General features: G+C 51.8%; 1 protein-coding gene and 1 non-coding gene across 2 annotated transcripts; one reads left to right on the forward strand and one right to left on the reverse strand.

The window, feature by feature from the left end:
* Positions 1-2,571: 2,571 nt before the first annotated feature.
* LOC125910456 (U6 spliceosomal RNA) lies at positions 2,572-2,678 on the reverse strand. The gene has a single exon (XR_007453966.1). It is a non-coding gene; the product is annotated as a U6 spliceosomal RNA (small nuclear RNA).
* A 17,976-nt stretch (positions 2,679-20,654) lies between these two features.
* Positions 20,655-22,639, forward strand: GSC (goosecoid homeobox). Its single transcript, XM_049611927.1, has 3 exons — positions 20,655-21,068; positions 21,531-21,790; positions 22,110-22,639. The coding sequence occupies exons 1-3, from the start codon at positions 20,714-20,716 to the stop codon at positions 22,263-22,265; spliced, it is 771 nt and encodes a 256-aa protein (XP_049467884.1). The 5' UTR covers positions 20,655-20,713; the 3' UTR covers positions 22,266-22,639.
* The last annotated feature ends 1,539 nt before the right edge of the window (positions 22,640-24,178 follow it).

Consider the following 24,178-nt stretch of genomic DNA (forward strand, 5'->3'; position numbering starts at 1 on the left):
GTCTGAATAAGACCTGCTTGCTAAGAAAGAGGCAGCTGTGCAAACACGGAGAGCGAACTTAGCTTCCAGGCAACAGATGGGATAACAGCAGGTGCAAAGGCCCAGAGACAAGAACGGGATGATCTAGATTTGTTGGCGGAAGTCTGCTAATCCTCTCCTGCGAACCCACACCACGCAGACTTCCTCCCTGACTCCCCTGTCAAGCACTTCGTTCTGTGTTATCTCCTAACTCAGGCTGGGGGCCAAGGCCATTCTCCACGGGTCCATCCCACAGGGCTGGTTTCCAGGGAGAAGGCATCTTTCACCCCCAGCAGAGATCCCGGGCAGGTTCCTGGTCTTGACCCTCCTCTCTGATCTTCAGTGGTTATCTTCCCCTGAGAGTGGCGCCTCCTCCACCAAAGGGCCTCCTTCCTGCTCCTACAGAGCAGACCCGTTAACTCCTTTCTGAAGCCATTTGATAAAAACCCCAGACCCTGTCACCACCTCTACCCTCTATTCACAGTGTACTCACCTTCCAGCTCCAACCCCTCCCCACCCTCTCGACCCTACCCTTGCAGCCCAGGCCCCCAAACTTCCCAGGCCCTTCTCTTGATATCTGACCTTCACAGGCGTGGTCTGTCCTCTTGGCAACAGCATCTCCCCCTTTAGTTCTAGCACCTTCCTGGTCGCTTGGTCCATAGCATGGCCTCACCACGGGCCTCGTCCCATTTCTCTGGGACCGTCTTATTGGTCTTCCGCTGGCCCCTTCCTGCCTCCCACAAACACGAGCTCCTTGGCTGGCTCAGATTCCAGCTTCTCTACCCTGGTCCTGCCGTCTTCTGTAACCGCTACAATTCCAGGCCGCTCAGTGCACTAACACGTGTAAGGTGAACACCATTGAATAATTAAGTCCTTGGGTTGATCTGGGCCCTCAGAATAGGTCTGTCTTTGAGCTCGGAGTCATCACAACAGACAGGCAATCTCTTCTTTCCAGCATCTTCTTTATGCATTTATCATAAGCACAGGAGTTGCCAGCGTTGGTCCTAATCTATACTTGCTCGGGGCAGGGTGGTGGTGGTGGGGGGGGGGGTTGTTCAGTATAAATAGAACCCTTGTATGGGGTGGTCACTCCCTGCCAAGTGTCCCACCTGGCACACAGCCACACCTCCTTGCTGTATAGATAGAATGACTGAATTAGCGCCACGAGTGAATGAGTGAATGACCCTCCATAGGGCACTTCACACAGACCATTACAACGACCCAAGAGATAGATTCCCTGGTCAAATCCCATCTTACCGTCTAGGAAACATGAAGACTGAAGGTGATTAAATGATCTGCCTGACAGTCATGAATCTAATAAGCGGAAGCGTTGGGATTTCAACCCACCCCTGTCTTTGTTTCAGGGTCTAATCCCTGTGCTGTTCCACGGGGTGGCCATCAGCCACAGGTGGCTCCTGAGGACTCGTCCAAATGCGGCTGGTCCAAATCTAGATGTGCGGTGACGATAAAACACATTCCAGACTTCTAAGCTGTAGTGTGAAAAAGAGAATGAAAACTATCTCATTGATGCTTTTTACATTAAAGATAGGCTGACATGAAGGCATTTTGGATATATCGGGTTAAATAAAATATGTTATCAAAATTAATCGCACCTGTTTCTTTTTACCTTTTTAATGCAGCTACTAGACAAGTGGAAATCGCACTGTAGCTCACGTTACGTTTTTGTTGGACAACGCGGGTGAAAGCGCTCAGCCGCCTCGTTCTACCAATTCAAATGCAAACGCCTTCATCTTCAACATCCTGAATAATGCGCACCCAGGACTGTTGGCCCAAGGCTCCGTTCTTCGTCCCCCTCGGTTCGTCTCTCTTCCACCCACTGGAATGATTTAGTCTCAGGGTATCCCAAACCCCAGGGCTGCTGCCTTGCTTTTAGCTGAATATTGTGGACAATATTTACCTTGGAGATGTCTCCGACCTGGGAAGTTGGTCCTGAAGTCGGAACGTGGAGCTAAAATCGCTCTAGGCAAAATTATCCACAGAAAGCCCTCCAAATCAGCGTGCGGCAGTGTGTCCCTGGTTTTGTGCACGCGGATATGTATGTACACATGTATGACAGACTCAGTGAGATACAGTAGGTAACAGTACAGAGCAGAACATTGGTTTGCAAAATTTTCCCACCTATTGTTATTATTTTGATTAATCACTTGTGCGTAAGTTGCAGATATTGGGACTTATTACTTTTTTGTTTGTTTGTTTTTGAGACAGAGAGAGAGAACGCATGCGTGCACGTGAACATGAGCAGGGGAGGGGCGGAGAGAGAGGGAGACAGAGGATCTGAAGCAGGCTCTGTGCCAACAGCAGAGAGCCCGATGCAGGGCTCGAACTCACGAACCGCGAGATCATGACCTGAGCCGAAGTCGGACACTTAACTTACTGAGCTACCCAGGCGCCCCGGGACCTTTCATTTTTGAATGTTTCAGTACATATTTCTTTTCTTTTTCATTTGACTCACTTTATTGCAATATTCACTTTATTGTGGTCATCTGAAACAAAACTCGTAATATCTCTAAGGTATGCCTGTACAGAAATTCTAAAAATCTGGAACGTTTCATGAATTTGCATGTCAGCCTTGTGCAGGGCCCATGCTAACCTTCTCTGTATCGTTCCAATTTTAGTCTCTATGCTGCTGAAGTGAGCACTCAGTATATATTTTTTAAGAACTAGGGGAACCTGGGTGACTCAGTGGGTTGAGCGTCTGACTCTTGATTTCAGCTCCAGTCATGATCTCACAATTCTTGGAATAGGGCTCTACACTGAGCAAAGAGCCTGCTTGGGATTCTCTGTCTCTGTCTCTGTCTCTCTCTCTCTCTCTCTCAAAATAAATAAATATACTTAAAAAAAAAAAAAAGAAGAAGCCTGTTCTCTTATGTAATAGTTACCATTATGAAATCCAGGAAAGTTAACATTTTTATAATATCTGATATGCATTCCATATTCAAATTCCCCCAATAACGTCTTTCCGAGCAACTTTCCCTGAACCCAGGATGCAAACCAGTATTTCATGCTGCATTTACTTGTCATGTGTCCTCGGTCTCCTCAGTCTGGAACAATTCCTTAACCTTCCTTTATCTCGAGTGGTATTGGCATTTTTGAAGATTACGGGATAGCTGTTATGTAGAGTCCTCCCCTATCTGGATATGTCTGCATGATTCTTCATTATCAGAATCAAGTTGAAAATGTTTTACACATATGCAGCATAAATGACTCCGTATCCTTCCCACTATATCCCACAGGGGCTGGTGGTGTTCGTCCGTCGTCCCATCCTGCTGAGGGTAACTGTGATCACTGACTGAGGCAGTCCTAGATTTTCTCCCTTTTATTTTAAAGAGATTTTTTTAAATGTTTATTTTGAAAGAGAGAGAGCATGGGCAGGGGGAGGAGCAGAGAGAGAGGAGCCCAGGACCAGCCCAGAGAGCAGGAGCCTCGCACAGGGCCTGATCCCACGAACCATGAGATAATAACCTGAGACCTGAGATCACGACCTGAGATTTCATGACCTGAAATTAAGAGGTGGACGCTTAACGGACTGAGCCAACCAGGCACCCCATCTCCCTTTGAATTATTAAGAAATCTCTGGTCTCCTTTTGTAATTGATAAGTAATCTGTAGCACAAGACTCTGATAGTGTATAAGTATCACATTTCCTAACAATTTCACCCAGAAGTTTTAGCATCCATCCGTGATTTGTGCCCTGAACTGAGTTTTATTTGGATAGCTGCAAATTATTTTTAAAGCTGTAAAAGAGGGAGGGGAGGGAGTGGGGGGAACACAGGTGAGCGGTTGCGTGCGTTTCCTTAACATAAAGGCCTGGAAAATGTTACTCCATTGTATGGAGAATTTTTAATCCGCAAAGCACGGTTTGGGAGGAAGGGGCAAGATTAACCAAGATGTGGTCTCTGCCACCAGAGCAGCTCATGATCAGATGGGGGACACAAAGCAGACAGAGCACTGAGGACACACACACACACACACACACACACACACACACGAAAGGAGGGACAGGAAACCGTTAAGTGAAAGCTTCAGAGGAAACCCAGCAGCCTGGAGCCGCCTGCTGGAGCCTAAGGTTTGCCCAGCACATAGGTACCGAGTAGGGAAAGCGTCCCCCCCATCCCCAGTGTCATGGATTGATGGGTCCCTCCCAAATTCATCTGTTGAAATCCTAACCCAATACCTCAGAACATGACCTGATTTTGAGATAAGGTCTTTACAGGGGAAATCAAGTTAAAATGAGGTCGTCAGGGTGGGCCTTAATCCAGTATGACCTTCGTCCTTCTAAAAGGGAAAAATCTGGACCCAGACATACACACAGAGGGAAGATGCTGCGAAGGGAGAAGGTCACCGACAATCCAAGGAACACCGAGGCTTCCAGAAGCCTGGAGGGAGGAGGCCCGGAACAGATTCCTTCTCAGCATCTGTTCTGCCAACACCTCGATCTCGGATTTCCAGCCTCCAAACTGTGGGACAATATGTTTCTGTTGTTTAGGTCATTCCATGGGTGGCACTTTGTTACAGCGACACCCACCGTCGGCAACATGACCCCACGTTCACGGGCTGCAAAATGTTGAGGGAAGAGCCCGGGCTTGAGTCAGAGCCTTGGGGTCATGGCCAGGTTGTACCACATCACAGCTGCTTAAGCTCAGGACAGTCTCTTTGTCTTCAGTCTCGGTTTCCTCATTTGTCAGTAGAGGGGAGTCAGAACGGCTGCAGAAGGGGTGCCTTGAGCTCCACTGGGGCCATCGTGGCTGGCCGCCGTGGCCTCATCCAGTCTTTGCTGACTACGGGACTCCACCACGGGAACCCCTTCCCTGACCCTCACTCTGCTGGGTATGGTGGCATTTTCACTCCCTTTCACCCTCAAGGTCAAGCTCATATGGGGCAGAACTAGGCCAAGCTAATACGGGGCAGAACTAACACAAGCCAGTTACCCAAAATGCCCTGGTGCCGTGTCAGTGAAGGAGGAAGTTGGCTTATCTTTCTGAGATTTAACATGATCTATGGTGCACCAGGCACGACAGGCCTTGCCTGTCACTGTCATGGCCTTGACTGTGTCCCCCTGAACCCAGAACATTACAGAAGCCTTCCCGGTCTCCCCAGCCCTCTGTGGAGGTGATCACTCAATTTCTTTGCTCTATAATTGCTTCTCTCCGGGGCCCTGGTTGCCTTCCATGGGCCACTGTTCTAAGCAAAGGGAGGTGGTTAAGGAGGGGAGTGTGGAGGGTCTCACCCCGGAGCCACCCTGCCTGAGTCTCATTCCTGACTTTGCCCTGAACTAGTTGCGTGACCTTGGGCAGCTTCTCCAGCCTCCCTGAGCCTCAGACTTCCCTTGTATAATAATAACATGGTTCTTGGCTGGTTGTGAGTATTGGCTAGGGCCTGGCATATAATCATCATTCAATAAATGTCAGCTATTTTTAAGGCTTTTATTTATTTTTGAGACAGAGAGAGACAGAGAATGAACAGGGGAGGGGCAGAGAGAGAGGGAGACACAGAATCCGAAGCAGGCTCCAGGCTCCGAGCTGTCAGCACAGAGCCCGACACGGGGCTCGAACTCACGGACCGTGAGATCGTGACCTGAGCCAAAGTCGGATGCTTAACCTGCTGAGGCACCTAGGCACCCCTCAGCTATTTTTGTTAGCATTCAACTTCTCAGCCTGTTTTATCTCTCCCACGAGCCATTGGGAGCCAGGATTTTGGTGTAGGAAAAAAGATGGAGATCTGAGTTTAAAAAGGTTAAGTATAACCTGAGTTAGGATTAGAAGCATCAGAACAAACTCATGGTATATTTTATCCTTTAAAAAAGATCTGGATTTTTTTCTTCACTCTGTTAACCCTAGATCTACTGAAAAGACCCGGAACAATATCTAAACAGTATAAATGAGCATCCCCAGCATCAGACTATGGTCTCTAAATACTGTTTCTCACTTAAAGAAACCAGGAATGGTTGATTCCAGGTCTTGGGCAGGAAATGAACGCGATCATTCTGGAACATCCTGTCAAACAAGAAAGCAGGGCCGCCACGAAAGACGACTGAGCTGTGTCAGCTTAGGACTCAGAAGCAAATTTGGGAAGGTTCCCATTCGCCAGAGACAGGAAAATGTGAGCACCAATAGGAAAATGAATTTCAGTATGCTGAAACACATAAAATTAAATTAAACCCAGGGGCGCCTGGGGGACTCAGTCGGTTAAGCCTCTGACTTCAGCTCAGGTCATGATCTTGTGGTTCGTGGGTTCGAGCCCCGCGTCAGGCTCCGCGCTGACAGCTCAGAGCCTGGAGCCTGCTCCAGATCCCGTGTCCCATGATGTCCCCAGCCCCATGGCCAGCAGTTAGCAACCTTACCGGGAATGTGGGACCTGCTACTTGGCAGAGGGCTGCCCACATTCCAAGGCACTAGCAACTTTGCCCTGGTTTCTAGAACATTCTTTCATTGCTGGAGGCGGCCCGGCTGGGCCTGCTTCCCAGCTCTGTGCAGCTGGCCTGGTTGTCAGTCTGTCTGCGCCATCAGCCCTCCAGGCGCAGGTGGGCACCCCAGCCCTGCCACAGCCCTCTTCGGGAGAGGAAGAGAGCTAAAGCCATCTGGCCACATCCCACACCTGCCATCAGCTCCAACTCTTCCAAGCACTCCACGCTGTCCCCAGTGCTGCAAAGGAGGAAGGGTGGGGCAGGGGTCCCCAGACACAGCGGCCCCTGGGGCAGTCGGCAAAGTGCTAACCACTCCCCTGGCGTCAGCAGAATGGGAAGCAGAATGGTCGAGAAGAAGGCAGCCAGGCAGCTATCCACCAGGTGCCTGGTTCAAATCCTGGTTTCACCCGCCCACCATATCTCTTAATTAACCCTACCTTAACACCTGCTAAGCACCATGCCAATGTCAAGTGCACATCTGTACAGACATACCCACTTAGCACCTTCATTCTTACGTGATGAGATTTTTTCATTAAAACTTTTTTAAGGTTTACTTATTTTTGAGAGAGAGCGAGAGAGAGCGTGAGCATGGGAGGGGCAGAGAGAGAGAGAGAGGGACAGAGGACCCCCCATGCGGGGCTCAAACTCACGAACCGTGGGATCACGACCTGAGCCAAAGTCTGATGCTTAACCGACTGAGCCACCCAGGCGCCCCTATGTGATGAGATCCTCAGGCTAATGTAGCCATAGAGTAATTTCTATTATGTATCATTTTCCCACGTGCCCACGAAGGAAAGCGCAAGCAACATTAAGTTGTTTTCCTCTGACAAGAGTCCAACTTCTGTGAGTTAGGTCCCTGTGTTTCCACAGAGCATCACCGTCTGGGCCACCATGCCTGTGAAAGCTATTCCTAACCAGCTCCTTTATTCCTCACAACCACCTAGGCGGACAGGATGACAAGTGGCCGCGTTTTATAGATGCAAACACTGAGATCGGGGAGATTCAAACCCCCCGAAGGAAGCTAACCCAGAAAGCCCTTGCTGAAAATTTCCTTTCTCTGCATCACCTCTTTGCCTCGCCAGGTGCTGAGGCGCAAAGAATACCGGCTTTGGGGGGAGATTTGGGTTGGTCGAAGACTTCTGCTCCTTTCTTACAATCTGCATGATCGATCGCTTCATCTTCCAGGATCCCATTTCCTCACGCGCAAATGAGGATAATAACGCAAGTACAAAGGCCTTTAAAATATATTAAAGATAAGGAAATACTATCAAGATTGTCTTTATCTCAGCCCTTGAAGAGGGCCGAGGTTAATTTTCGGAGTCACTTTGAGTAGCCGTACAACGCCTTGAGTCTTAAAGGTGTTCGGGGTCTTGGAAAATGCTAAATCCGAACATCCAGAAAGCCTCCCCAGGCTACCATTTGGTGAGCAGGCTCTGTGAGGGCACAGGTGTCTTGCCTTCTTTCCTGTCCAGGCCAGAATGCTCCCATTGGCTGGACCCCTTCTAGGCACCTAGTACTTATCATCCATCCAACAACCTGAGCGCGGTCCTCACAATCTCACACGGATGATTCTTGAGGCTCTGAAACCCCAGGAACCCGCCCTGGCACCCTAGTGACCTGGCCATGAGTTGGTGAAACCAGGATTTGGGCTCAGGTCTGAGCACGGTGGATGGTCCAAAATTTCATGACATCAAAGTTACATGCCCTGGTTGTCAGCACAAGATCAAGCAGGCTCATCAGAAAAAGCCTGAGCAGGATCTGTGGCTGTACAGACATCAAAATCAAACTGGGCACCTACATTTGAGTTACGAGTTCACGCGACGCCGTGTAACTCAGACATTTGTGTTCTGTCTGCTGCAACACACTGAGCTGTGACAATAATGTCCCGCCCTGTTCACTGCACCAAGAGCTAAGATCACCTGCTTTATTTCTCCTTAGCCAGGGCTTTTTACTGCTGGAAATCTCTTTGAGCGTAAGGGACTTACCATGAGGTCAGGGACTTTTGCAAGTTCGTCTTTTTTGCCCCAGCATGTAGCCCAGTGCCCAGCACACAGAAATTCCTTACAAACTATTTTCAGCTCAGTTTCACAAACATCCACTGAGCACCTACCTCGCGCCAGGCACTGTTAGGTGCCAAGGGACCAAGATGATTATAATTTTAAAGGCTCACTGGTCTCTCCAGAATTAAGGGGAACTTAAGGCAAAGTTGGGATCCTTGTCGCAGAATGAGAAGTGACTTACGCATCTGATCGGTAAGTTTGGGGACTAGAATCCAATCTTAAGACTTTAAACCTATAATGTGTCCACGTAGGAGTCCCGTCCTCTTCACACCCCCAGCCATTGTCCAGGAACCCAGGGGAGTGAGACATTAGCGAGGGGGACTCCTTTCCAAGGATGTTGTTTGCCTGTGATGAGGTGTTAGTTGAGGAAATGGGGATGGGGGTGGGTTGTAGTCGCTTATCTCATTATTTGTTTGACCTTGGTCCCCTTTCCCTGGAACACTGCCCATGCAGAGGGGGAAAGGAGTTTCAGATTTTGGAGATACCGGGTTTCGATGCACGTTGAATTTTAACGTCACAAGTAAAACACGAATGCTGTGTCTTTGTTCAAAAGTAAAACATTAGCAGGAAGGCTCAAGTCCTCTTTAAGTATCTACTCCAATCCTAGCCTCTCCTACAAGAGGTGACTGGTCCTGTTAATTCACTGGTGGACCTTCTAGATCTTTCTCTTTTGTGCGTTTATATATTCATTTCTCAAACACCATACAGCACTTACTGTGTTCCATGCATTGTTCTCACTGCTTTCCAAACGTTAACTCCTACGAACCCATAGTCAATGTTGCTGTTGTGTATGTGCGCGCGCACACACACACACACACACACACACACACACACAGAGTCATAATATTTCAGATGACTTAACTTTGCCATTCAACAAGACATCTTAGAGATCTTTCCATATTAGTACATACGAGATGGCCTTCTTCTCAATGGTTGTGCGGTTATTTATTATGGGTGCGTGCTGCTTTATCTAATGAGTACCCTACCGGTAAACATTGAGGTTGTTCCAAATGAATTTCATTATCCCTCGTGAATATCTTTCCGCAGACCTTGTGTATAGTATGAGTGGAGGGGCTTGCTCGGGTGGATTTACTCAGGGGGTCTTAAATCTTAACCTTCAGTAGGTTAACCTATGAATAATATAGGCCACGCCCAAAGAGGTTTGGGGCAGGGTGGCAGGGAGGAGGAGGGGAGGGGAAGAGCCTGGGGTCACAAGTGAACTCTGACCGAAAAACTGCCCCTTCCGCACTGGCTTCCTTGGGAGGCAAAGATACCTCGGGAGGTGTGTGCACAGCTTTTCCGGAGGACCCCACCCTCCCAGCGAAGGACCCCACCCTCCCAGCGAGCGGTCCTTCAGCTTCTCAGACTCCTCACAGCTGGAAGCCCCCTTGATTTTTCCCACAGTGGAGTTGGAGTCAAGCTGGTTGTTTGAAGAAGCAGGTGCTAGGCTGCACCAGGACGGGTCTGGTGGAAGGAGCCCCAGGCTACCAGGGGGCCCAGCGAGGAATGATGGCACCCCGACCTCCCCGCTCTGAGACCTGGGGCGAAGTCCTTAGACTCCTCTGACCCCTCGTGGCTCCCTGTTGCTTTAATCTGAGAATCAAGGGAGGTAGTGAATTGCAATTCTTTCTAAAAAAAAAAAAAAATGTTTAATGTTTGTATTTATTTTTGGGACACACAGAGACGGAGCATGAGCAGGGGAGGGGCAGAGAGAGACACACAGAATCCAAAGCAGGCTCCAGGCTCTGAGCTGTCAGCACAGAGCCCGACGCGGGGCTCGAACCCACGAACTACGAGATCATGACCTGAGCCGCAGTCTGACGCTCAACCGACGGAGCCACCCAGGCGCCCCGGGAGAATTGCAATTCGTAAGCGACACACCATTTTCCTTGGGAATTTCCCCAGGAAAGGATTTGAGGCTTTTGTTGTGCAGGGAACCAAGCCCAGGCCTCTATCTACACCACTGCAGATACTTAGGCTCTCGTGTCCCTTGATCTATTTGTGTGCAAGAGCTGGGGGCCCTAATGGTAAACGACCCTTAAGGTGGCAAGGACTCTCCACCCTAAAAATGACAAATGACTGCAGCTGCTCCATGGGCACAGACGCCGGCTCGCTCGCCCTGAGAACGGGATCATTCGTACCCACCCCCATCTTACAGACTCCAAGACTGAGACTCCGAGAGGTCACAGGGCTCGCTCTGGCTCACGCGGCTCGTGGGCATCAGAGCTGGAAGGCAGCCTGACAACGAAGATGGGACTTTCAGCCACCACACCACCCACGGGGGTTGGGGCAGCGGGGGAAGGGACTCTGGAATCAGGAGCTCTGGAATGGAATCACACAGGGACCGTTGAGCGTGCTGCCAGTGTTCAACATTTGCTCTTTTGCTAGAGAGTCTCTCCCTGACTCGCTTTGTCACCGTGGAGGGGCAGGGAGTGGTAACCGCAGACTGAAAACAGGACCCCCAAAGGTGGCGAGGGCCCACCCCCAATACCTGTCCCCGCTTAGGGTCTCAAAAGCAGTTTCTTCAACTACCCGAGACCCGTCTACCCATCCCGGAGGGCCAGCTTTGTCCGGACAGCTCTGCTCCCACGTCGCCACGCGGCCCTGAACTGGATCCTGACCCCTTTGGCTGCACGGCTGGGAAGTACGGACGCATCTGCCCCGAACACAGTCAGAACGCAAGCTAATGGTGACCAGCGGCCGACGCCGACGTCTGAGCTAAGAGGGGATTTGCAGCTGGTTTCCTGATCGCTCCCCCACTTCGGAGGTGGGAAAAGGAAGGCTCCAGGGGAGACACAACCCGGGAAGTCCTGGAGAGTCTTCCTGCTTTCTTCATCTAGGACCCACCCCGATGACAGTGGCACGCCCCACCCAGATGTGTCAGACCTCAGGTTCAAAGGTGACCGTCGTTGGCCTGCCTTGGCACACAGGTGTGGCTGGAAAGCCCAAGGCTACCTGCACACCAGCGCACTCCTATGCACACGCCAGCCGCATGATGACCCCAGGCGGTGTCTGGGAGAACTAACTGCCTGGGGTTAACAGATGGACAGCCCTTCTCCCTTACCCGCTCTTTTATCGACTTCAGGAGAGCACCCACCGTGGCTAATTAACACTCCCCTGCTAACGATCTTTCGCCCGGAATTTGGGGAGGAAGTAGAAGCGAGGAGGTGGGGAGGGGAAGGGCGAAAATGTATTCTCTCCTCAAACAAGTGATTTAGCACACTCACGGGGCCAAGTGCCGGTTCCGCCCATACGGTCCCAGCTCAGATATTTCCAAGCCCAAGAGGACTCGTTCTGCAGCACAGGAAGGCCCGACGGTCACCTCCGGGGTCTTCAGGGTGGCAGAGGCCACGTCCGCACAACCAGACAGGGAAGCCAGTGTGGCCTCGCGGAGCCAACAGGGGAAGGCCACGTAGGAGGGGGAGAAGAGAGCCAGCGAAGGCACCAAGACTGAGCGGCACAGGGCAGGGGCCTTCCGCGTGTGGCCAGAGTCCTGACAAACTAGAGTGCGGACAGAAGGGAGGAAAGGTAACTTGGGGCCAGGGAACAAAAGGTGTTGTTCAGCCAGCTGATGAGCAGGGCATTTCCTTGTTTTATAGAGCCCGACGCAGGGCTCAAACTCGTGAACCGGGAGATCATGACCCGAGCTGAAGCCGGACGCCTCGCCTATGAGCCACCCCGGGCTCCCCTTTTCGCTCCATTTTCTAGAACAAACAAACTAGTCGTTTGCCCTAATTAGACGTAGTCACGGCCAGCCCTCAATACCAGTTTCTCTGGCCTTATGCCTCAAGATGGAGATGTTTGCTCCCGTTTAGAACATACGCCCATAAAAAGGCAATTTGTTCCTAGGTCGGGAGACTAGGTCAGCCCCGACAGAGACCCGAGGAGCGAGATTTCACAGTGACTCCAGCTTTTGGAGCGAGAAATATTCAATAAAGAATCTCCCTGAAATATGGAGGGGTGTGCATTCGCCACACATATTCAATAGCTGCCTTTTCCTCAGAAACGCCAGAATTCCCCTGCCGCGCAGAGAGCTTTGAAAGCAGCCCTCTCTGCCGCAGCTCTTTTACTGAAGGACTGGAATGGTGAACGAGTTATTTCAAAACGTATTTCAAGTTAAGCATTCACTTGATCACCTAGTTTAGCTTGGAAAGCTACTTTCTGAGGGTTTGGGGGGGAAGAAAAAAAAGAAAAAAAAAAAAAAAAAGAACGGCCGCGGCTGAAATCAGAATGTGGATAGCATTATCAAAAACTTATGTTCCCATCTCCGAGTCAACCGGAGACACTTTAAGATTCAAATAACTCCAGAATCCTAGAGTTTCGGAGAAAGCATTGTCATTAGCCGGGCATGAAAGTGTTTGTTGACGTCAGCCTTCTACTTGCAAATATCGCGTGGACCTACCGGGCAGAGCTGAAAATGACTATATCTACAAACCTTATGAGAGCGGAATGAAATGTTCTTTGGGGACCTGTTAAAAAAACCTGCGAGGTATCATGTAGACAAGAGGGGTTCTTTTCAGTTCAACTGTCCTGTGTTTGGCTCATATACTCAATTCCCCAAGCTATCATTACTACGAACAGACTACTTTTTCCCATAATACATAAATTACAAACAACCCAATGACAGGGGAGACGGACTCTTGTGATTTTAAATCCAAGACCTTCTGGTCTGCAGAAAGAATTTTACTGCTAAGTGAAACCAAATCCACCTCGGGACCCAGCATCATTCAGTTTTTGTCCCTGGGGGCAGGCAGATACCCCCAAACAAGAAAATAAACACAACCTCCAGAAAGGAGGTGACCAAGGAGCTGGTATTGGGATTGATTGGCCCGGAAGTGATCAAGTGTGCAAAATGAAGGCGGGGAGGGGCTGAGGGAGGGTGTGTGTGTGTGTGTGTGTGTGTGTGTGTGTGTGTGGAGGGCAGTGTATTCCAAAACTCTCGATCTCCTGGCTAAGAAAAGAGAATAAAAGCCCCAACACAAATCAAACAAACTGAAAGTTGAGGTTGTTTCTGGGAATTCTCCTTTTTCCTTTCGGGGACAGAGAACTGATCTGAATTATCCAGGCACCCTGGGAAGGGTTCAGCCTGTTCCTCCCACGGCAAAGCCAGGTTCGAGTTGAGTGACAGCATCAGACCCTCTGGCTGGTGGGATTGAGCAGGTGACAGGACCTGTGACCTCTGGACCTCTGAAAGCGGCTTCCCTCCCGCCTCCTACTTCCCATGACTTCATCCGACTCCTTAGGCTTTTCGGAAGCCTTGATTTCGGCACCTAACCGATGGGCAAGGGAGTCCAGCTGCTTCTTTCAAAGGCAGACAGGAATGAATGGGCCCAAGTAAGTGACCTTTTAGGAGTTGAGAAAACTATTCAAAACCGTCACTGACAGTGATGCTGGAGCAGGTAGGAGCCTCCCTTGGCGACTGCTTTGAAGGACAAGACACATCTGGGAACATGCTTGTTAGTTTCCTCGTTCTGATGTCGAGAAAGAGCTAGTAAAGTTACCTGCTATCCATCTCGCATCCAGATCTGAAGTTGACATATTGTCCAATGACCATTTCATCAAGTCCTCTCTAAAAAGATGAATACACGTTACACGTATCTCCGCTGATAACCAACCTTTCTGGACACGGAACACGGCCACCCAGGCATGGCTGTCTTTTCCCATAATTTTCAGTTTTATTTTCTAATAGTCTTTCCTTCGAAAACAAAACAAAACAAAACAAAAAACCCCAACCCACAACTTCCCAAATTATCTCTTGAGTATTAAGTCTTCCTTTTTCACCCCCAATACGTATCTCGCCTAGCTAACTTTGATCACAAACACATTTTCGAGGTAAGTTCCTAAAAGTTAAGCAGCTGAAAGCTACGGAAATATTTTATTAGCAAATCAATTGTTTTTCCAAGAACTTTACAACTATGGCTAACAGGAAAAATCTACCCTTATTCATTTCAAAATGGGCAGAAGGGTAAGATAGGAATGTAGAACGCTGAGGAAAAACAAAACAAAACAAAAGTCTGGTGCCTTCTTTAGGTTATGAAATGTGTCCTTTCCTTTCCGGTTTGCTGACCACAGTATGATGTGTTGGAATGCGTAAGAAATGTAAATAAAACACCTCCTCCTGTCTTTCCCGGCCAGTCTTCTTTCCTAATCACATTTTGTCTCCCAGACAGTCTCTCTATAAAGAAGATCTCACTCTGCTTGGTGGCTCAACTGTGTAGAGACCAAAGAAACTGGTCTCTGTTGCTTCCTGTCTCCCCTCAGTGCTTCCAGAAACTTCACAGAGGGGCGAGGTCTCTCGGGGAAAGTCTGCGTAGGACAAAGCTGACGTATAGGATAAATAGGGTAGGACCAGGAGAACACAGGGCTTGAAGGGGAGGTGGCCGCCACGGCAAGTGTGTGGCCCTGTCTAGCACCCGGGGTAACTGGTAAGCTACAGCTGGCTCTGTAACCAGCCTTCCAATCCACATTCCAAGCTTGTTTACGGAGACGATGGATATATGAGCAACAAATGGGTTTATGCAGATGTATACGTGTTTCAGAAACACTGGCAGCCCAGAGGGGTCTCTGAACTGCGCCCCATGCAGACTTTGCCTTTTCCAGCCACAGCCTCCCGCTGAGAAAGACCCCCCCCCCCCGCCATGCGTGACTCAGACGTGCCATTTTGTGTCCAGCGATCCCGTGCCCAGGATTCTCTTCCCAGACTGATTTTTGCATCTTAATGGGTTCTGTGACACAGAGCCATCTCGCTGCTAACATCCTGAAGTGATACCTAGATTTTTAACACCTATTTGCGTGTTGGACTGATTGACTCGGCTCTAAGATAAGCATTTAATGACAAGGCAGTCAGTCCCAGTCCTGCTTAAGTGTCCTCTCAGATGGGCTGGCTTAAAGAAAGATGACAGAAAATGTTCTTTAATAACTATGGTTTATCCATTTCTTTCAGATAGTAAGTGGCACATTCTCCCTTCATTTGCAGCTTTTAATCCCAAATGGACATCGCTTTTGAAATATCCTCTTTCTTTCTTTTTCTTTCTTTCCTTTTTTTTTTTTTTTTCTCTCCCTGAGGCTGCCACTGGAAAGTTGAAATCTAGCAAGAATGTAATGGTAGATGCCAGCTTTCTGAATTACAGGGTGACTGCCTGAGCTGATCCTAAAAAGCGAGTGTCTTTTTTATACCGCATAAAAGGCTGAAATGTTTACATATCAAAAGGCTATAGGCCAATTTCTGTCAAAATTACACATGAAGTTAAGCAGTACAAGCAATTTATTTAAACACTAGTCATTGTAGAAAAATTCAAAACCATATGCTCTTTGAGCAGTTTTTCACAAATGCATTTGACCCATGACTTGGCTAGACATACAAGCTTCATAATTTACTCTAAATTTCAAATCCCCTTGACGTTTAAATAAAAGATCTTCATTAATGAGGTTTACATGAATGAAAACTTTAGAAGCTGATATCGGTTAGCGAGGGGCTTCGGGAACTGTCTGTGCACTCGCTCTAATTTTCAACTGACTGACTTTGCTAATCATTTCAAGAGAAAGTTCCACTGAGAACAAATTATCGGCATTTGCATTCTGTGAGTTGCAAAAGCAATGGTGCAGTCCCTTTGAAACAAACTTTGGTAAATAGCTCCGCTGAAAGAGGATTTCTCCAACCCTGAAAACCCAAGGCTATTTTTTTTCCGGATGCTTTGGGAAGACGTCATTTTTCGCCACCCTTTTCAACCCCCTCCCCCACACACACACACCCCGAGTTATGCTGAATTTTCCTAACACCTTGATTATTTCGTCCTCCGAGGCTCAGTGCGCCTGTTTGGAATGTTGCAAAACTTGCGGCAAAACTCAGCCTAGTAAGGGTCCCTATATCCCGGTTGAATGGGCGCGCTGCCCTTAGCAGGGACCGCGTCTACACCTGGAGCTGTACTCCACCCACCCAACCTCACGCGGAAAACCCCCTGGGGCTACCGGAGGTGTCCTCGGAGCAGCAGGGCCATGGACCGGGGTTTGAGCACTATTTTTGAGGCACTGGATTTTTTTTTTAAAGCCCACCTACAGACAATACAGCCGATTTGCGCTGTGGAGACCGTCTGGGGTCTCAACACCGCGCACCCGCTGCAGCCGGGTCTGTGCATTGTTCCTAATTCCTCTGACCCAGCTCATTCGCCCTCCTCCGAGGGGGCTCCCTACCTTTGTAAAGGACACGCCGGCTTTTTGCCCATGCCACGAAAAATCTTCTTAAGGGCATCCGATTATGAGCTGTGCTCTGTGACCGGGAGAGAGGCTGAAAGAATTAAGAAAAGAAAGTTCCTGAAACCGTAAGAAGTTGGGACCGCATATGCATTTTTTTTTTTTTTTACAGCCATGGGTGCACGTGTGTGAGTGTGTGGAAGGGCAGTGGGCGACAGTTTTCTCCCTAATGAAAATATCTTGGGGGCGGGAAGAGATACCCAGACGCACACTCCAAATCTGGGCACTCGGTTTTAAATCAGAGAAGCAATTTAGTCTAGGCTCTATGAATCAATTTAGCGATGACTGCGGAGCAAAAGCGCCTTTAGAGATGCCGACCCGCACATATACCTTACGCATTCGGAATCCGCTGATCTATTCTTTAATATATTAAAAATGAGGGTTATTACCGGGGCGACGGACTCCTCAACAAACACATTTTCATAGACTTCTGGCATGGTGATTGCTTCGCGTGAAATCGTGTTTGGGTGATAATAAGTAAAATCAGCGGCGTGTTTACTGCACGTCCCACCTAAGCGCTTGCTGGCCGCCTCTGGCCGCTCCCGGTCCTCCCATGCTGAGCGGTGCGTGCGGGCGGACAAACAATCGCTTAGCAACACGAGGCAGGCAATTTGCGTGCGTTGCATTTGTTATTCGAATTGCGCCTGGCGAGGCTAGGCGATGATTGTTTGTTTGGCGCCTTGCGGACACTTGTGGGTTTGGGCCCCGCAGAGGATGCTCAGCGCGGACATCGCACCGCTGACTGCCTTCCCAGGCTCCTGCCTCCCCGCGGACACGGTGCAGCCTGCAGATCGAGGGGCAACGGGGATGGGGAGACCCCGCCTCGCAGGGGGTGAGCTCCCTGGGAGACTGAATGACTGGAGTAGAGCTCCGTCTGGGTCCCTGTGACCTCTTCCCGGAAAGTCCCTTCTGCAAGAAAGAGGACAGAGCTTTCTGACTCCCTTTTCCTGATCTTGGATCCAGCTGATAGAGACCCTGACCCGGGTGGGGGTGGGGATAGGCTGCATCTTGGCCTCAATGAAAAGTACTAGAAAAATGCCCCCCAAGCTACCCCAGGCGACAGTCACCTAGCCTCGAGAATTCTCACAGTTTTAAGGGACCCAATGATTGTTGGCGTCGGTTCCATCCACTAAAAAATACCACGACCTAGAGAGGTATTTGCAAGGTGATTGATTTGCAAGGTGGCAACGTTGGGTCTAGAACTCTGACGCTCAGACTCGAGATACAGTGCTCTTCCTTCCAGGGCTCGGAGGGTACCATGAGAGGATTGCAGAAAAGCAAGAGGCGAAGTCTAGGGGGTTGCTAAATCTCATTATTAAAGAGAACAATGTACCAAGTGGAAGGAGGCAGTATGCTTGGGGGGCGGGGGGGGGGCAGGCTGCCTTATTTAAAAACTAGAAAGCACTCTAAAATTTGTGGCTGAAGTCTCGGCGCCTTGCGGTTCCGAACACCTCTGCAGAAACAGACGAGGACTCCGTCCCGAAGAGCTTCTGCCTCCGCCCCGCTCAGCAAAGGTCTTAAAAAAATCCACGCACGCACGCACGCACGCACTGCCCAGGGTGCCCAACGCCGAACACAAACGCAGCCAGAGTCGCCGAAGGAGTTGCGGCCCCTAGTTGTCTTTCATCAATCGCCCTGCAGAATTCAACCCAGGAAAGGTTGGCGGAGAATATGTGCCCGGAAACTGGTGATTTTTAAGTCTCCCAGAGCAAATGCCTCCATCCCTGGTTAGTAGCAAAGGGAAAGGGCTGCACTTCTTACCCTAGACGTGACCTCTCTGAAGGAGAGGGTCACACTCATCCCCTGGGAGCAGTTTTTATTGTAAAAAAAAAAAAAAAAAAAATCGATTGCCTCCCCAAACTAAGACCCATCTCGGTCTCGCCCTAGTCTCCCCCTACAGTCTCGCCTTAGTCTCCCCCTACAACTACTTCTTAATCTGCTCAGCATTAGAAGCAAGGCTCCTGGGCCACGAGCGGGTGGGCCCGAGGGTGCAGAGTCCACGAAGGGAGGCCTAGGAGAAGCGCCGCCGCCTAGCTTCTCGCCGCCACGCCTGCGCGCGGCAGGGGTTGTGCGCCCCGGGCCGGACCAAACCCCCGCGCCTTGGCTCCTCTGACCCGGGAACACGAATTGACAAGTGCCCTTTCCCCTTTGCCCTACCGCCCGGGAGGAGGCAGCCCACAGACGTGGCCTGACCGAAGCAACATCAGACACGCCGGCAGGGACCCTTGTTAATTAGCCAGAGAGCTACAGGGAGAAAATGGGCGTGAGTTAAAAGCGGCCCTCCTTCGGGAAACCCGAGTTGCCCCCCAACCCGGCCCTTGGCTGTCTCGTTTGGGCTCGGCACTACCCCTTTTCCTGAAGCGGCTGGGGGTGCCTGCGCGAAGGGCCGAGAAAGGTCAGTTCTGCGAGACTGGGGCTTACGCCGGGCCCGCAGGACCTCCGGGGCGACTTTCGTTCCGCGCGTATCGTCGCCTACCTTCTCGAAAGGCGCTCTGCCGCCTGCGCACGGTGGTGGGCTTGGATGCGCCTCCGGCAGCTCCGGCGGACCGGCCGTGCCGCGCGGAGGATCCCGCAAATCACCGCGGCCGCCTGCCGCGAGCAGAGTCCGGCTTGGGCCAGGCCGCCGGGGCTCCGGGAGTCCAGCCTGGGCCTGTTGGGCGAAGGACAGCTAGGTGGCCTGTCCCAGTCGGGGAACCGGCGAGACGCACGGGGGGGAATTCGACTCAGTTGTTGGGGAATGGGGTGAGGAATCCCAAAAGCCCCGTTTTGGGATTGAAAGCAAAAACAGTATGGGGGAGAAGACACCCCATTTCCAAAAGCGATTTTTACCAAAGAAAAGAAAAAAAGCAAACAAACATAAACCTACCGGCCCCCACACAGGGAGCAGCGGGAAGCATCGCTTCTAGAATGCTGCTCTTGGTGGCGAATTTTAAATAGCGGCTGAATTTGGTGTCCGCTGTGTAAGGGCCTACGGGTTCTTATGGTAGATTTCAGAGCCAAAGTGACTGCAAAAAATACATATATGCATGTATTTTAAGAACCACAACGCACCTCTTTCGTCGTTTTTGCCTTTAGAAATTTTGGCCTTTGCAAAAACAAAAAGGTTGGGGTGGGGTTAACCAGTTCCACTCGGGAGAAAACCTCAAGATAAAAAAATAACTGAGGTGAAATTAGGCGGTGAGTGCTTGGGGGCTCGGAGGAAAAGCGGAATTTTTAATCTTGCTTGAAAGAGGACGCAGCCCCTCGCATTTTCTAAAACAAAACAAATTCCGACGTGGGGAGAAAAAGAAGCCTCAAAGTAAAACTGGCCACAATGAATTTGAGTTTCTCGCAGAGGAAATCGCACCCAATAATAGGACCCAATCTGAGGAAAAAAAAAAAGGGTGGGGGCGGAGAGGTCGGGCGCAAGGAGTTGTTAACTGCGCCGCACAATGGAATTAATGAGATTAACCGGAGTAATTAGGACGCCCGCCCAGCTCGGCCGGCCCGCGGCGGGGCCGCTGAATGGGAAAGATTAGGTTAATTTCATTAATTTGCAATCCACAATCCCTTTTCTGGCCCCCGCCACCCCCTCCCCTTGGCACCTCTCCCCCCTCCCCCTCCCCTAAAGCCCCCCCACCCAAAGGAACCGAAAGGGCCAAATCTGGTTCTGTTTGTCATCTGCATATTACCAGGAACTAAATCCAGGATGACGTCGACTCAGTATAAAACCAACAAGAGGTTCAGCTGGTCTAAACTCCGTCCTACCCGCGGGTTGGGTTCAGCGAACGCTGCCGAGAGGGGAGGGCGGGAGGAGGGAGAGCGGACGCAGGGGGCGGGGAGGGGCGCGGGGCTGCGCGCTCGCCCGCGCTCTCTTTCGGTTTGGTCGGCCGCTGGAGGAGAGTGGACCCCCCCCCCCCCACTTTGAGGCTTTTTCCCCGGCGCCTCCCTGCCGCCCCCCGGTCCCGGCGCGGGGCTCGGGGATGCCCGCCAGCATGTTCAGCATCGACAACATCCTGGCCGCCCGGCCGCGCTGCAAAGACTCGGTGCTGCCGGTGGCGCCCAGCGCCGCGGCTCCCGTCGTCTTCCCGGCCCTGCACGGGGACTCGCTCTACGGCGCCGGCGGCGGCGCCTCCTCGGACTATGGCGCCTTCTATCCGCGCCCGGTGGCCCCCGGCGGCGCAGGCCTCCCGGCCGCGGTCGGCGGCTCCCGCCTCGGCTACAACAACTACTTCTACGGGCAGCTGCACGTGCAGGCGGCGCCCGTGGGCCCGGCCTGCTGCGGGGCCGTGCCGCCGCTGGGTGCCCAGCAGTGCTCCTGCGTCCCGACGCCCCCAGGTAGGGTCGCGCTCTCGCCGGCCTCCTCCGCCTGCCTCGGTCCTCAGTCCCTAGAGCGTGGGTGGGCGGCGGCGCTTGCTATTTTCACTTCGCGCAAACTTTTCTCCTTGCAAAAATAAACTTTCCCCACCCTCCCCCTCCACTTTTTTTTTTTTGGCCGATCGGGCACGGGGGATTGTACACTTGCTGCAAACTTTAGGCGAGAGTTAGCGGAAACTGTAACTTAGTGCCTGCATGGGGAGACTAGGCTTTTGGGATTCCCTAGCTGGCTTTGGGAGTGTGCGCGTGGACGCTCTAGCACGCTTCCCCCATTTCCCTGCATCTTCGGTTTCCGCGCACCCCCGCTTCCCAGCACCCCCCTTGCAGAGGGTTTTCCAGTCGGAGTGGGTCGCGGACAGGCGGGCTGGCGTGTGCGCCCCGTGGCAAGGAAGGCGGCTGACCGTGCGTCTTACTCTGTCGCAGGCTACGAGGGCCCCGGCTCGGTGCTAGTGTCCCCAGTGCCGCACCAGATGCTGCCCTACATGAACGTGGGCACCCTGTCGCGCACCGAGCTGCAACTCCTCAACCAGCTGCACTGCCGGCGGAAGCGGCGGCACCGCACCATCTTCACGGACGAGCAGCTCGAAGCGCTGGAGAACCTCTTCCAGGAGACCAAGTACCCAGACGTGGGTACCCGCGAGCAGCTGGCCCGGAAGGTGCACCTCCGCGAGGAGAAAGTGGAGGTGGGCGCGCCTGCTGGCCCTCCATGGCGAGATCGGGCCCCCGCCGGGTTTGCTCGGTTCTGCTCGGGTCTCCCTGAACTTGCGAAACATCCCGTGGAGGCCCGGAGGCTGCTGGAGGGCGCTTTAGGCCCAGGAAGTTGAATGGAAATGCGGAAGCGGGAGCGAGTCTCCTGTTCTTTTGTTGGCGTGCGCGCGGGGTCCCCGGGTTCCGAGCCCACGCCGGCGTCACGCGCGGCCACGGAGGGCCCCGGGGGTGCCCCGGCCGTGGGGGAGCGCGCCTTTGATCTTAACTGTTGTTTTGTCCTCCGTTGCGCAACAGGTCTGGTTTAAAAATCGCCGTGCCAAATGGAGGCGGCAGAAGCGGTCCTCGTCGGAGGAGTCGGAAAACGCCGAGAAGTGGAACAAGACGTCGTCAAAGGCGTCGCCCGAGAAGAGGGAAGAGGAAGGTAAAAGCGATTTGGACTCGGACAGCTGACGGCCGCGGGCCGGCTGTGGCTCTTGACTAACTCGAAGGACTTGCACAGACAGACGATGCTACTTTCTTGCACACGCGCTGCCTTGCGGGAGGGGGCCGAGAAAGAGGAACGAGGAGCTGTAAATAGTGTACAGAGCCCGGAGGGTTGGCGCCTGGGGTCGGGGGTGCGCAGGGGCTCGAGCCCCGAAGTCCAAGGCCGCCAGCGCCTCGCTCCCCACCGTAGTATTTATAGTTAAGTTAACGGTGACGATACAATAAAGTGATGGCGATGTAGTCGGGCCACATTCTGTATTTCATACTCACCGCCCCCCACCCCCATCTGAGGCCCAGAAAAGAAATCTACGTAGTTTGTAGCTTCAAAAGAAAAAATTGGGCAGCTCTGACCTGTCCGGCGGAAAAAAAAAGAAAAGAAAAGAAACCCTGGATATGAAGCAGTTGCAGGACGGGTGTCTTGGTTTAAAATCCGTTTCGTCTCTAGGAAGGGGTGGAGAGGGGCTTTGCCGGGCTGCTGGGGGTGGTAGCATTGCCCATGAGAGGGGACAGGATGGGGTTCCTGTTCCCCCTCGCCCGCGGGGGAGAACCAGGACTCTTTTCCTCCTTGCCGCCTAGGGAAGCCCGAGCGAGAAAGCAGGATCCGCCCTGGAGCTGGGGGATCCGGGAGCCTCTCCAGAGCCGGCTCACCGGTCCCTGTTCCCACGAAATCCCCAGGCCTGAGGGTGGAATTAGGTGGCGGGCGTGCCTCTTTCCCGACACTTTTCTGGATCTTACATGGCCACTCCGCCGCTCTGAGCCGGCACATCTCCCGCCTGGCGGCTCTCAGCTGTGGGTCCCCAGAGCCTAGTGGGGACCCTGGCCATCGCTGGGCCCACGGTGGTTTAGCCCAGGCATTTGGGGTGGCCACAGGTACCTGCCCTGAGTTCTGTGGGCCACCCGGGTATAAGAGTGCCACGCCGGGGCAGTGGCGGTGCTGACGCCTTTGGTCTTCTCCTGCCGCCGCCGCCGAAGGTCTCCCATCTGCATTAGCTGGGGCCGCCGCCGCTGGTGCGCTGGTCAGCAGCCTGTGAGGGATGGAGAGGCCCGGTAGCTTCCCCGTGTGGTGCCGGCTGAGCACTTGGGCCAGGGATGAAGACCAGAGCGTGCATGCTGTATGGTTCCCCAGCCCACGGGGCCGGGGTTAGGGTGGGTGGAGGCCAAGGGCCCGCAGAATTGGTTTTGAATGTTTCTACTTTACTGATTTTACAACAAATCCATTTTATAGATAAGGAAGCTAGGGCTCAGAGAGCTTCCCGGCTTGGCTGATGGGGGTGCTGCCCAGGGAGCAATGACCTTGTTCTTCCTTTTCGGCTGCCTGCCTCCGGTATTTAGTGCGAGGTCCCTCCAGGGGAAGGCTGTGCATCCTGGCTGTGGACTGGGCCCCGGCAGAATAGCCTTTCCCAAGAGGCGGTATTTTTCCTACAGCTTTTTTATGTTTAAAAGGTGAAAGTAATTCCTGGAGCAGTGAAAAGACACTTCGGAAATAGGAAGTGTCTCCCCCCTTATCACCTTTTGAATAAGGAGTATCTCTAGATGGAAGTAGGAGACAGCCAGGTCTGCCTCAAGGGTCAAGATTGCCTTGGTGCATGTGTGCCCTTGAGCAAATTATGGAACCCCTTGCTGTTATGGGCTGTAAAATGGGTACAACGATAATGTCTGCTCCCCAGGGCTAGTGTGGACATTAAAGGCATGGCCTCCTGTGGAATAATAGCTTGCATGGGGGAAATCGTTCAACATGGCTACTTATTTTTTTTTTTAATACGTACTATTATGGTTTATATTGTATCGGGCCCCGCACTTCAGGATTTTTTTTTTTTTTTTTTTTTTTACGTTTTCTCATTTTACTTTTCAAGAATTCTGTGATGGGGAGTTTTCACCAG

The sequence above is a fragment of the Panthera uncia genome, assembly GCF_023721935.1.
Source record: "Panthera uncia isolate 11264 chromosome B3 unlocalized genomic scaffold, Puncia_PCG_1.0 HiC_scaffold_1, whole genome shotgun sequence".
In the NCBI taxonomy this organism is placed as follows: Eukaryota; Metazoa; Chordata; class Mammalia; order Carnivora; family Felidae; genus Panthera; species Panthera uncia.

What these genes read in the sequence shown, in the direction of transcription:
- GSC (XM_049611927.1), top strand. Translation starts at nt 20,714, where the DNA reads ATGCCCGCCAGCATGTTCAGCATCGACAACATCCTGGCCGCCCGGCCG. An exon ending in CTGCGTCCCGACGCCCCCAG is followed by an intron (nt 21,069 to 21,530) that starts GTAGGGTCGCGC and finishes ACTCTGTCGCAG; the next exon opens with GCTACGAGGGCCCCGGCTCG. An exon ending in TCCGCGAGGAGAAAGTGGAG is followed by an intron (nt 21,791 to 22,109) that starts GTGGGCGCGCCT and finishes GTTGCGCAACAG; the next exon opens with GTCTGGTTTAAAAATCGCCG.